This window comes from Lolium rigidum, chromosome 6 (assembly GCF_022539505.1).
Source record: "Lolium rigidum isolate FL_2022 chromosome 6, APGP_CSIRO_Lrig_0.1, whole genome shotgun sequence".
In the NCBI taxonomy this organism is placed as follows: domain Eukaryota; kingdom Viridiplantae; phylum Streptophyta; class Magnoliopsida; order Poales; family Poaceae; genus Lolium; species Lolium rigidum.
This window is the reverse complement of record NC_061513.1, coordinates 29,626,160-29,639,993: the sequence shown is the minus strand read 5'-3', so window position 1 is coordinate 29,639,993 and position 13,834 is coordinate 29,626,160. Positions and strand designations below refer to the sequence as shown.

At 45.0% G+C, this 13,834-nt stretch overlaps 1 protein-coding gene across 4 annotated transcripts; it reads left to right on the top strand.

Moving 5' to 3' along the window:
* The first annotated feature begins 1,007 nt into the window (after nucleotides 1-1,007).
* On the top strand, nucleotides 1,008-5,414 carry LOC124663678. Of its 4 annotated transcripts, none has more exons than XM_047201353.1 (5): nucleotides 1,008-1,210; nucleotides 1,882-1,962; nucleotides 2,766-3,181; nucleotides 3,865-4,379; nucleotides 4,972-5,414. In XM_047201353.1, exons 3-4 carry the CDS (start codon nucleotides 2,851-2,853, stop codon nucleotides 4,356-4,358), a joined length of 825 nt encoding a protein of 274 aa, XP_047057309.1. In that variant the 5' UTR covers nucleotides 1,008-1,210; nucleotides 1,882-1,962; nucleotides 2,766-2,850; the 3' UTR covers nucleotides 4,359-4,379; nucleotides 4,972-5,414. The 4 variants fall into 4 exon arrangements, with proteins under 4 accessions (XP_047057309.1, XP_047057310.1, XP_047057307.1 ...); XM_047201354.1 differs by having other exon boundaries at nucleotides 2,763-3,181; XM_047201351.1 differs by having other exon boundaries at nucleotides 1,877-1,962.
* The last annotated feature ends 8,420 nt before the right edge of the window (nucleotides 5,415-13,834 follow it).

Sequence of the window (13,834 nt, the reverse complement as noted above, 5' to 3'; positions counted from 1 at the left end):
ATGCTTTTGATTACCTCCGGCAAAGGTATAGCAGAAACCAAAGGTTCAGGAGACAATAAGAACCTTTGACCATCACCAAAACTGAAGCCATATACAGCAACACGATCATAAGATGGAACCTTTACAAAGTCAAAATGGAAACAATCACTTATTTCCACCAATAATGATGAGAGAAAACATACAACAACAAGATCACAAGCTTTAACCATTGCAACTAATATGCAGCAGCCTGTTGATTGGATATTGTTGCATGATGGTAACTTATTGAACAAACAAATTGCGGACATCAACTTTGACAACTCGATATCTGCTAAACTAATAATATTCTCATCAAAGATGAAACAACTATCAATATATGCATGTTGAGAAATAAAATTTGGGTACCCGTAGCAACGCACGGGCATTTGTACTAGTTAAGAAAAAAGAGGAACAACTTGGCTGGTCATTTGGGAAAAACGATGACCAATTGGTGATGCGACGTTGCAATTGCAAGTGGGTCTCATATGTCTAATTTAGTTCAAAATTGTTAGATTTGTGTTATTCAGAATTAATTACATCAATATATTGCGTTTTATGCTAATATAGACCACGGCTAGCTCCACAAAATTCTTTCCGGTATCTGACACAAATGTTTATGGAGAGAGTTAGGTGACAAACAACCGTGCTAGCGGAGGCGAGGTCGGGCCAAGGGATCTGATTAACTACCATCGACAATATCATTAAGTTACATTCACAAAAGAAACCTCAAATTATGGAATTCTCTCTTCATGTATTATTTTATTATTATTCATGGGAATACACAATCCGTTGCAATTCACGGGCAAATTTACTAGTATCAAAAGAAAAAAAAATCTGCAAGATGCCACGAACTACTAGGAGCGAGCACGTGTAAAGTGTAATAAAAAATATTAAATGGGCCAAGCCCGCAGAAGCAGAAGCCGAGCGAGTGCGTGATCTTTCTCTCCTTCTGACCCACTCTACTCCCGCCGCCGCCGCCATCGCCGCCTCCTCTCCCTCCCACCGGCTGGTGATCTCCAGCTCGAGGGTTTCTCCCTCTGCCATCTCCTCTCCGACCTCGCTTTCAAGCCCTCCGACGAGATCCGGCTCCTTCCCTCCACCTGCTCCCGGCCTGCCCCCAAGCCGGCCCATCCCCGCAGACCATCTACCTTCGCGCGGGGGCACGGACGGCTACGGCAGCGGCTTCGAGTAGGTGAGCTCTCCCCCATATTCTCTCGTCGTGGGCTGCGCTCTTATGTCTTCACGTGGTTGACTGGTTTCTTATTTGTATAAAATTCAGATGTTGTTTGTTTTGAAGCAACAACTTGATATTGTACCTTGATACATTGATTTGGGAAGATAGTGCAGTGGTATTCTAGGGATATTCTACTGGTGATTATGGAATCGGTTTTATTTTATGTTGTACTGTGTCCATTGGCCAACTCTTTCTTTTCTGTAGTAGTTTAGTTTCCTGTTTTGCAGGCTGGTTAAGAAAAGTTGAGCATCTTATGCATAATTAACAACTAAACCAAAGAAGATTGTTATGATTTGCAATGCGCAATAAAAAAATTCTATGAGTTAAATAAATTTGTAAGAGCATACATGATACATGAATGCCTGCATAAATTTGTTGACTTGCAAATTTTGACCTTGAGCATGCACGTTAGCTCCATCTTTCTGTCAAACGACACTATATTAAATTTGACCTACTAACTAAGTAGAGATCATTGCTAGTTGCAATCCAGTCTTATTAGAATAGTCAATGCTTAGTTATACTCAATAAGGTTTGTTGTATAGTAGCAGAAAGAGGGCATGCCTACCATTTAATTAGGCCAGCCAGGCCATTTTCATTCTAAACCATGTAATTGTCTTGATGCAGTACAGGAGCTGGTGGGCAGATAAGCACTGACTTGTAAGCAGAGGCTGTTGAGGGTTCTGTATGGATTGAATAGGATCATTTGCAAGGTATGCTTAGCCATATGATAATTGTTAACTTGAGGATGTTTAGTGATATAAACTAGTTCAAATAACTATCTTTCTTCCATGATTGTTATGTTGAAATTTCTTGGATTTATTGGCAGTGGATAGAATATTATTACTGAAAATGTGATTGGTTTCTTGATGATTGTGTATGCGAGTTGTCGATTATGTGGTCAATGGATAAAATAGAAGTGAATTTTTCTGCTTGCATGTCTGTAATCTTTGCTAAGCTTAATTTGCTAGCATACATAAGCTAGGAATTCCCTTAGCTGTGTCCCATTCTTTTTGAATCCCCAACTTTGCTCAAATCCTAGGTTTAGAAGTATTTTAGCGAAGCCCAAACTGTGAGCAAAAGGTAAAATTTTGTTGGGAGCCCAAGCTGTGACCCAGTAATAAGCAATTTTGTATCTTCATCTTTATATTCGTAAAGGTTGGTTGTGTTGCTTATTGAGATTCAACAAGCAATCTGGTATGATAGTTACTGTTGCATAGCTATCACTTGATGTTCATTGACTATCCGAATGAATTGTAGACAGGCCCTCTTTCTGTTTTTATTTTGTGATAACCTCTTGTAAAAATTGCAATGAAAGGCTGCGTACAATGAACTAATGTGGTCCAACCCCTCTCCGGACCCCGCGCAAAGCGGGAGCTTCATGCACCGGACGGCCCTTTTTTAGAATTATCCCGTTGTTTACAATCCATGGTCATATTTTTAGTTTAGTTACTATATTAAATTACTCAGTTGCCTTTCCTGTTTTTACCGAGGCTTACTGTTGTGGATTTAGCAGGTAAAACAGAAATTTCTCCAGTTGGTTCAAGATTTTTGTTTGTCTAGTAGTTTGCGGCCCCCTCCTTATCTGGCAAACTCTATCAATGTCTCCCATACGATCATATGCCAAGCGTCAAGAGAAGGATATGGCAGAAGCCATAAACAAGATGTTCTGTCCTTTAACCCCCAGGCGTAAGAACTTGCATTTTGATACAGTTTCCAAGCGTACCAACTTCCCATGCCCTCCTCTTGCGGCGCCAGACGAGTCACCAAGTGCCATTGAGACATGCCGCACAAATATCACATGGTGGGAATCTGTTCTGAATTGGTTGCAGTATAAGGACAGTATGATTGATGAGTCTTTGGGCAAGGATTCAGAGGACTTGATCGTGTTATCCAGTGGGCCAGAAAGGATGACACTGAGTGGTGGTTCTGGTAAGTGCAACCTCCCATTGTTAGTAATAAAAAGATTTACCTATTCTGTATCTAAATTGATGGCAAAGCTTGTTTGAAAGAAGGTTTATATAATAGATGAGAAATAGGATCTGAAGTGGGGACATTAGAATGGATGAGATATAGTACCTTCTTCTATCTGATTTTACTTTCAAAGGTATATTGAAATATATCTCGAGCATCTTATTTCTTGGATTGATCATTTTGGTCGGCATGATATCATTGGTGTCGGCATGCCCCAGTAAAATCAATGGTGCGCCACCATATTTAACATCTCCATATCCCCCAAATAAATCCTTGACATGCATGGGATGACACTGGATGAATAATGGACTCCTTGCAAGGTCTCTGTTTAATTTTTTAGAATATGTCAAATTTTATTGCACTGTAGTGCTTAGCTTTCATGTAGCTTAACCATCTCCGTGCTGGTATTTTCTTCACTGTAATTCAGTTTCATGACTATGTAGTGTTTTTATGGTTTGATTTTGTACCATTATTTGAAGTGAAGTTCACGATGACCAGGAAATGCATTTAGGCTATCATGATGAAAGGCCCTAGATGCTGCTAAAAAATATTGAAATCTGTGCATCTATCAAAATTTCCATTTTAAGATCTAAAACTTGGATTAAGGTGTGGCATGGGTTGTTTTATTTTTGTTCCTGCAGTATATAAGCATTCAGAAGCACGCGACATTATACCAAGGCAGAAAATGCGTATGCCTGATGGTCCTCCACCATCTAATGGAGAAGAAATTCAAGGACTTTGGAAACTATTTAGAGATGAGCAACAGGAAACAAAAACTTGCAGCTTGAACAGAACATTCTATGGTCCCAATTGTCTTCCTGACATAAAAAACCCATCTTCGAAAGATATGATCACTATCAAAGAGTTCTTCTCCTCCCACCAGAAATCTATGGTCAAGCACTTAGACCATCTGATATACCTAAAGGATATCATACGGAATCATCTGATTCCTCAAGTCCGCTCTAAAATCAGGGAGCTAATAAAGGAATTGAAATTATTACAAAATCCTGACTTGAAGATGCTTGAGTTGCTTTACTTGAGTGATATGGATCCCGATGAAGAACCAATTGACTACTTAGCTCCTGAAACAGAGGAAGATTATCCTGAACAGTCTGATGCGGAGGATGAAGATTGATGGGAAAGCTTAGCCTGGGAGGTACTGGCTCTTTCTATCTGATTCTTGCTATCTACTTGACTTATGCTAATTGGAGACTTTCTATGCTATAATGAACTCCATTTAAAGCCAATGCAGCTCGAGGCCAAAACATTGTGAAGATTACCCTGTAGCCTTTAGATTTATAATGAATTTGCTGTTTCCAATTGATTTCTGCTAATTGGAGGCTTTATTTTTTCTATTTATTTTGTTATGCTGTTTCTGAACATACCATGCCATACTTATAATTAGCTTCATAGCTTGTCTATAAAGAATCCGACAGTCGGACAAGTGGGTAATGTTGGGGTGAACCAAAAAAAAGTTTGGGTAGAGCCGGATCTATATCGATTTTGATACATATAAGGTGTCCTACGGATAATGCAAATCGAAGCTATTTTATGTCTGACTCAGGCCTATATGACCGATCGATCGAAATACTCTCCACCTTTGTCATATATTCCATATATCACATGTTGGTTTCCTGTTCTTGGTGCTCAATATCTTGAGATGGGAAACTCAACACTAACTGTGCAAATTGCAGTTTTGTTATATTCTCACCTATTTTGGCGTAGATTGATGACTTCTTACTTCGCAGGTTCATAGAAACGGTGGCTATGGAGACCATAGGTTCAGGATTATAGTTCTTAACAGTCAGTAAAAAAGGAAGGATTTTTGTGGCTATGAAGACCATAGGTTCAGGATTATAGTTCTTAACAGTCAGTGAAAAAGGAAGGCTTTTGTTATGCCACGCCATGAAGACCATCAGCTGCATCTCTTAAATGTAATTCCTGCTGCACTGTGTCGATAAGGTGAAGCATTTACTAGAATGGAAGGCCTAAGTTGTACATTGACGCCTGATAACTCAGCAGTGTTGCTTGTTGGTCCAATCATAGTTTTTTCTTTGGACTAGTTGCATCTCTTAGTGTTGTTCCAGCTTTACTTGTGCCAATATAGTTGAACTATGTTACTGGAATCTGAGGCTAAATTTGTACATTGATGTTTGGTCAATGGTTGGCAACTCTACACAATTCTGCTTTGGGTCGGATTATATATCAATATGTCTTAGGATGCTGATAAAGATTTCTTTACATGCGCAAAAGATCTGGTTGAGTTTTTGTTTTTGTTTTTTGTTTTTAGAGAATCAAGCAATCTATGTCTGTGATCACGTTTTTAATCGGTACTAGTATACGTGGCACACATGTATTTCAACATTCAAGTTTGTATTGATTTGTTCAAGAAACATTGGTTAACATGATAAAAAAATGTGTTGGTAAAAAATATATACTATACAATTTTACTCGAAAGAAGTTTCCACCCTAGTTTTCCGAGGGAGTATCGTAATTAATGGTGAAAGCCAAATTATGAAAAATAAAAAACCATGTGAACTGAGACATACTCCCTTTGGGCTGGGCAATTCAAAGTTTAATGTTTTAGGATTTTCTCTATTGAATGATTTAGATAATTATGTATTAACACAAATTATTTTGCACAAGCTATTTTGTGAAATATTGACCGTTACAGAGCGTCGATCGCAAGGCTTGGGTACATGCGTGGTCGTGTGCATACCCCCAGATTAGTACCGGAGACATAGCTAATTGGTGAGCATTATCGTGCCCCATTTGGAAATCCTTAAAATTAGTACTGTACGCGAGAAACATTTAATCAACCAGGCTTCAATGCACAAACATCAATTGACAGTACTTGAGAGCAACACATACAACATGAGGAACAGAGATACACGGAGAGCATACATGAAAAGAACAGAAACTAGTGAACTAGCAGGGAGAGAACAACAACAAAACCAACATTATTGCACGGACAAGTCATAGAAGCTCCGGCTCCTCCTCTGGTCTGACAGTGAAGATTCACTTCTTCTCCTCCTCCTCGCCGTACAGCTCGTCGTTGATACTGGGGATCCACTTCTCGCTTGCTTCGGCCTTGGTGTCCTCAAACATAGCACGGTGGTGCTCATACCTTCGGATGTTGCCATCAACATCTTGATCGAGCATCTGGAACGCGCTGATGTCCATGGTTTGGACAGAGCTGCGGAGCCTCTGCATGTCGGTGGTGTGATCGTAAACAATGGTGTGGGTGTCAGGGTCACCCAGCAAAGGGTAGTCGTCGTCGTTGTCGTGGGCGGTGTTAGCTATCGTTTCCAAGAGCTTCCGTCTGCGCTCCAGCTCCTCGGCCCTCTCTTTCAAGTCCTTGAGAAGAGGGATGCCCTCGACTGACAGCTTATCAGATTTGGCCTTCTTCTTGGCGCTCCTAACAGCGCTCAGAAGCAGAGGAGCACAACCAAGTGGGACGCATCCGGTAATGCTGAACACGACCTCTGCATACTTGTCATGGTTCTCCTTGAAGAACTTCTTGGCTTCTTCAAGGCTCTCTAGGGAGTTGATGTTGCAAGTGTGGGTGGTCATGGCGTTCTAGCTTAGGTAGCTAACAAGAGGGCTGTGCTAAAAGCAACTGACTGGAGGAAGGGTTTCTAGTTGGCTACTAGCTTGGATGAGAGCTGAACTAGAGGTTGTGGGAGGTATTTATAGGCAAGAGGCCAGTGGGTATATCGATTTTCATGGGTAAATTTGGGGTTATCTATACATACTACCGCAATGCCTCTCTAATATAAATTGTTGCACTTCGCAATTGCTCCAATGCATTATTGCACGGACATCTGTAGCTAGCATTCATTTTACTGTATGGAATTGAACCAAGTTTGACAGTGAGATGCATGGCACGCGCATGACCTCCGAATCTCCCATGCATTCAGAAGGCATGGGTGTCAAAAGTCATTGCACGGACGGACGCCCAAGCAGCCCGAACGCAGCATGATTGCACGGACGTTTGTATTTTGCTGCCCAAAAGTGATTACCTCACGTTTGTATATTGTCTTTTTGTTGACCAGAGGGAGTGGGCCGAACGCAGCCTGTATGATTGCACTGATCTACTGCAGTGAAGTGCTACCGTGTACATGTACTATGTGGCAGATATGCATATGGAGTGAACGTGAAGAGATAAGAATGCCAGTGCATGCGCGTGGTGCTAGGGCAGTGAGTGCTCAGCTACTACGGTGGGCATGGAGTCGATCTGACACAAATAATACTCCGTTGGTTCTATAATAGAGTATGTTATTCGAGTTTTAGTTTAAACTAGCAAGGTGATCGAGCAAATGTGAGGGCAATATTTTTAATGTGTTAAATATGCTTGTTGAATAATTTTATAGGTTTATGGATATTCACATTAAACGGCATGCGATTATAAAGTTCTATAGTCATCACACATGTAAAGTTAAATATAGGGTCATTTTACAATGCATCAAATTACTCCGTTCGATCTATAATATGTTATTCGAGTTTTAGTTAAACTAGCAAGGTGCCCGTACGAGAGAGGGGTTGTAAGTAGGTTTATCATTTAGTTGCAAGTGGGCTACAACTGAGTTTTTCTCCAATTGCAAGTGTGGTTGTAATCGATTCTTTTCAATTGCAACTGTAGTTGTAATTACATTTTTTTCTACTTTCAAGCGGCATTGCAATTAAGATTTTCTAGTCGCAAGTGGATGTGTAAGCAAAACATTTTTAAAATTGTTTGAACCACTCTTTTATACAGAATTATTTTATTTCACTCCTACATCTTAGAATTCACTATGAGAACACAACTCATATTTTGAAGAATCGATTATTTTCTTGTTTTTTCATTACATGCGTGATCTTGTTATGTTTTTTTTTCTTTTTGCAATCGGTGGATAATAAGAATTAGCGGACGATGGATTCAAGGACTTACAATGGTTTGATTATTTAGCCTAAATATTAATATCGAGAGATACCAATTACATCTAACCCCGCAACAAAGCAATACCATAATGGTAGTACGGATGACACAATCAAAAAAGAGAAAGAAAACTAAAAAATAACCCATTGCATGTATAATGGGGCTTCTCTTAGCTCATCTCTTAGCAACAATCTCTCTCAACACATATTTAGGGATTTCTCATTACTAGACATAACAGTAAAAAATAACCCATTGTATATAATGTTTTGTTGTTATATCAACATTACATGGAAGGGTTAAAATAAGACGGTCTTATCAACCATTTTTCATGCCCTTAATTGCACAGTAATTTTCTCCCCTTTTTTTCCCCTTCACTTAGGAGTGGAAATAACTAGCGACTAATTCTAAATCTACGGACTGACGTGGCGTCAAGTTAAGAGGGAAGATGCACGTCCAATCAATACCATGGAAAGGAAACACTCGTCGGTCCGCCGTGTCGACGCGAGAGGAGCGCATCGTGTCGCGGCAGAGGAGGGCAGGCTAGCCGTGCAATGCACGCATCCATGCAGGGGGCATCGCATCGAACCTATTTTCAGTCAAAGCATTGATCGCGCGCAGTGCAGCGCAGAGCATGCGGCTGCCATCGCCTAGCACACGTTACCATTTACTTCCTACGCTTTCCCACGTAGCTCCATCAACCGGCTTCATCTCACCCCATTAAACAAAGCTGAGAGAAATTACACAAAAATAAAATAGCCCGGCCATCAAATTATCCTGCTTTTTCAAATTGACAAGTTTCACTAGCTGCTTGTTGATCTTCTTCAACTCCTTCACCGCCATATCTTCCTCAACCCCTTCCGATTTCCTCACCATAGCATCAGATCCCAATTGCTCCACCGCCGACGCGCAAATTGAATCCCGGGGTTGCGCCCTCCATCTTAATCCTAGCTGATGTACTCATCAATCCACTCAAAATGCGTGCATTTTGCCGGATCCCGAAAAAGAAAAAAATTAACCCTAATTCTCAAATCGGATGAAAACGCAAAATTGAGGAAAATCAAACAAAATTGGCGAGGGGAAACTCGGATCCCACCTTCCTCGGCTCTACTTTGCTCTCGCATTTGACATACTCACGCCCGGCGTTTCCATTCTTGTCGCTCATGGTGACCAGCCTCTTCAGGGGCGCCATCCGTGGGCAATCAGGGAAGCTGCCCAACGGCACTGGACCGTAGCGTGGCCATTTGAGCTGGGAGGCAAGAGGAGCTCGACATCGTCTATCGGCGTTACTGCGCATCATCGTCGGAGAAGGAGGGGGGAAGAGAGGATGCAGAGGAGGATGCAACGGTCGGGGATTGCTCCGGCGCGGGGCGAGGCGGCTCGTTTTGTACCGGCGAGAGCTGTGGGTCCAATGCAGTGAGGTGGATAAGCCGTGGGTCCCGTGGTGAGGTGGACAATAGGTAGGCCCCGCGCTCGGAGGTGTCCTGTGCTGATGTGGATAAGTTGTGGGTCCCGCTCAGCCCATGTGATTTGAGTTGATAAGCTGTCTACTGCTGCTTAAGAAAAGTGTCGCATGCTAGCTATTTGCGGCGTCATGAGCATCGCATGGGGGTTATTCCTACGAATTCTTTCCATTAGCGGGAAAAACGTCGCACAGGAGCTATTGGCCCGTTTAACTTTTACGAAAAACTAATAGAGAAGGAGGGAAGTACCTCTTATCCTGCGTGCGGAGGTAGCATTGTTGAAATGCGGAGGACGTGGCATATTAAAATTCGAAAATGCTAAACCTACGGATGATTTTCTACGGAAAGAGACTTATAGGATTATGTGTAGGTTGTCAATTGGTGCTAATCCTCTTGCTTCTTCCGAGTTGTAGTCCAACTGAATTTCTCAACATCCCTCGGTAGATGGATTCCGTAAGGAAAATGCTTTAGATCCTCCGGAGGCTGCGGCTCGAGCAACCTCCGGGTGGAGCATCGTCAGATGGGCCCGGATCGTGTGGACGCGCACGTTCCCTTTCCTGCGTGTGGGGCCCAGCAATCCGGTCATCCTTGACGAATCCAAATCGCACGCCCCAGCGCCGGGGAGCCGTCGGCCGGCCTCGACGGTGCGCCTCCGCCTCCCCCCCCCCACGAGATGGCCGACCTTGTGTTATCACCGGAATTTAACCGAGTCGGAGGTGGGCCGCAATCAAGATGGGCTTAAAGGAAGTATACATGGAGGATTACGTGAATCGGCCTGTTATACCAAGTTGGGTTTAATTGCCCTTGTATACGTAAAATATTAGATCGCATCTTAGTTTAGAAAGTAGAATCTTACTCGTGCACGGTTTGGTGCACGCCCACATTAGAAAGTCCATCTGGACTATAAATATGTACCTAGGGTTTATGGAATAAACAACAACTCACGTTCAACCCCAAACAAACCAATCTCGGCGCATCGCCAACTCCTTCGTCTCGAGGGTTTCTATCGGGTAAGCGACATGCTGCCTAGATCGCATCTTGCGATCTAGGCGGCCTAAGCCACGTTGTTCATGCGTTGCTCGTCTTGAAGCGCTTTTGATGGCGAGCAACGTAGTTATCATTAGATGTGTTAGGGTTAGCATTGTTCTTCGTTTAAGCATGCTTACGTAGTGCAACCCTTGCATATCTAGCCGCCCTCACGCCTATCTCGGGTGTGGGGCGGCACCCGCTTGATCATTATTTAGTAGATCTGATCCGTTACGATTGCTCCTTGTTCTACAAGGATTAGTTTAATATCTGCAATAGTTAGGCCTTACAAAGGGGGGAGGATCCGGTGGCACGTAGGGTGGCGTTCGCAAGTCCTAAACAGGATGTTCCGAGGATCAACTTCATGTTGGTTTTTAGGCCTTGTTTAGGATCGGCTTACGAGCACCGTGCGTGGCCGCGAGGCCCAACCTCGGAGTAGGATGATCCGATTATGCGGTGAAAACCCTAAATCGTCGTAGATCTAATTAGCTTTATCTTGATCAAGCGGGACCACCAAGTATTCGTGCACCCCGTACGAATCATGGGTGGATCGGCTCTTTGAGCCGATTCACGGGATAACTCGAGAGCCGATCGAGGCTCGTATTTAACGTTTACATGTATGCCTGCGAGGAAACTAAGCGAGGCATCCCCATCACCTTCCTGGCCGGTATAGGTCGGGTGGCACGCCCTTGCACTTCGCATCGCCGCGTGTGATCGAGAAGAGCATTGCGGGCCGTCGCTCGGAGGGGTCTCGGCCAGCCGCAGCTCTAGGCTCTTCCCGGCTCTACGGTGTTGACAAGGCCGCTGCCCGCCGGTGGGTTTTGGCGGTCAACACATTCGGCACGCCCGGTGGGACAATCGTCTACATCAACCACATCGCCATCTACATCCGAGATGGCGGACGGCACGCCGGTCACCTACGAGGAGCTGCCCGACGAGCTCAAGAAGCGATACAACGAGATCAAGGCTACCCTCGAAGCCGACCTCATCGGCTCATATCGCGAGAACCCGTTCGCATGGCGTCGGGCGGAAGGAGTTCTCACCGGAAGGCGCACTCGATGAAGTGGACCTATCTGTCCCGTCGGAAGAACGTACCGGGCCGTACGCCATGAGATTGGTGGCATGGTGGCTCACTCGTTGCGTCTCCATTCCGAGAGCCTGGTGAATACTTTGGAGCATGTCGCCGTTCGGATGATCGGGGAGGTCATGAAGAATCGGCACTCTTTGTTAGAGCCAGCTCTCGAGAACCTACCAAGGAAAAGTGCCACTCCAGCCCCGTTCGCCGATGTCGCGCACATCGGCGACACCGAGAGCGCATAATTCACCCGGCGCGTGCCGTTGACGGGATTAGCGGTACGCACCCCGGGAGGTGCCAACCGGGACATCCGTTCAACATCGACATGATAGAGCTGGGGCACCCCCTTGATGAAGATAAAGACGAGGGCAACTGCTCTCGTGGCAAAGACAAGGAAGAGGCTGCTCCATGTGATCGGCCCCAACACCGCCAAAACATCCTGGTGATGATCAAAGTAGAAGCCGACGCTAGTAATCGGCCCGCTATATCCGTATCGCCCGCTCTCCCAGTATGCGGCGTCGACCTCACAGGTGACGGGAAGCTAGGGTACGGGTTCACATCAGCTGATGAGCTAGAGGAAGTTGACATCGGTCCTGGGGATAAGCCTCGACCTACTTTTATCGGCAAGAAGTTAGATCCGCGGCTCGGGGACGGATGATAGCCCTGTTGAAGGAATACCCGGATTGCTTTGCATGGGATTACACGAGAGATGCCTGGTTTGGACAGGGAGCATCATTGAGCATCGCCTCCCCCGAAGAAAGGATTTCGGCCATTCCAACAACGAGCACGTCGGATGAGGGCCGAGATTCGGAAGAAGTCAAGAAGGAGATTGAGAAAATGTTGGCCGCCGGATTCATCGGGCCATGCGAGGTATCGCTGAGTGGATCTCCGATATAGTTCGGTGGAGAAGAAGGACGGCCGATGGCGCGTGGCCATCGATTTCCGAGATCTTAACGAGCTACCCCAAAGGACGAATATCCGATGCCCGTGGCGGAAACATTGATAAACGCCGCTGCCGGCCACAAGGTGTTGAGCTTCATGGATGGCAACGCCGGTTATAATCAGATTTTCATGGCTCCGGAAGACATACACAAGACCGCATTCAGGGTACCGGGGGCGGTAGGCTTGTTCGAGTACGTGGTCATGACCTTTGGGTTGAAGAATGCCGGTGCAACGTACCGGCGAGCCATGAATTATATATTTCATGATCCGATCGGCAAGTTGGTGGAGATCTATATCGACGACGTGGTGGTAAAATCGGTATCCATGGAGGGGCACTTGGACGATCTACGGCGCGTCCTAGAACGGACTCGGAAATTCGGGCTGAGAATGAATCCGAAGAAGTGTGCCTTTGGCGTGACGGTTGGTCAATTCCTAGGTTTTCTGGTTCATGAACGGGGAATTGAGATCGGCCTGAAAAGTCAGGAGGCGGTGCGTACCATGCGGCCGCCGACCACGAAAAGGAGCTTCAACGCCTCATCGGCAAGATCAATTTCGTCCGGCGGTTCATCTCTAATCTGTCAGGACGAATCGAGCCGTTCATGGCGCTGGTGAAGACCAAGTCTGACGACGAGTTTCACTGGGGGGCGGAACAGCAACATGCGTTTGATGAAATTAAGCGATATCTGACAACGCCGCCTGTGCTAGTTCCGCCCCGACGCAAGACGAGGCCATTCTACATCTACACCGTCGGTAGGCTGATACGTCCATCGCTTCGGTGGTGGTGCAGCTTTACGATGGCGTTGAAAGAGTCGTTTTCTACCTCGGCAGAAGGATGCTGGACGCGGAGACAAGATACCACGAGGTCGAGAAACTTTGCCTCCGCTTATTCTTCACTCGCACCAAGCTTCATCACATCCTTCCGACGGCGAGAGATCATCGTCATCCGTAAATCAGACGTCGTCAAACACATGTTGTCGGCCCCTGTTTTGAAAGGCCGACTCGGTAAATGGATGCTTGCGCTGTCGGAATTTGATCTCCGGTACTCGACCTGCGAGCTGCGTTAAGGGCCAAGCGTTAGCCGATCTCATCGCTGAACGGATCAGCACCAATATAGCAGCACTATCCATTCGTGCGTGGGCTATGTTCTTCGATGGATCGGTTTGTGACGATGGTTGCGGCATCGGCATTCT

Bases quoted from the DNA above. Each gene is read 5' to 3' on its own strand.
- LOC124663678 (XM_047201353.1), top strand. From the start codon at position 2,851: ATGTCTCCCATACGATCATATGCCAAGCGTCAAGAGAAGGATATGGCA. The intron at 3,182-3,864 runs GTAAGTGCAACC...TTGTTCCTGCAG, and splicing joins GACACTGAGTGGTGGTTCTG to TATATAAGCATTCAGAAGCA.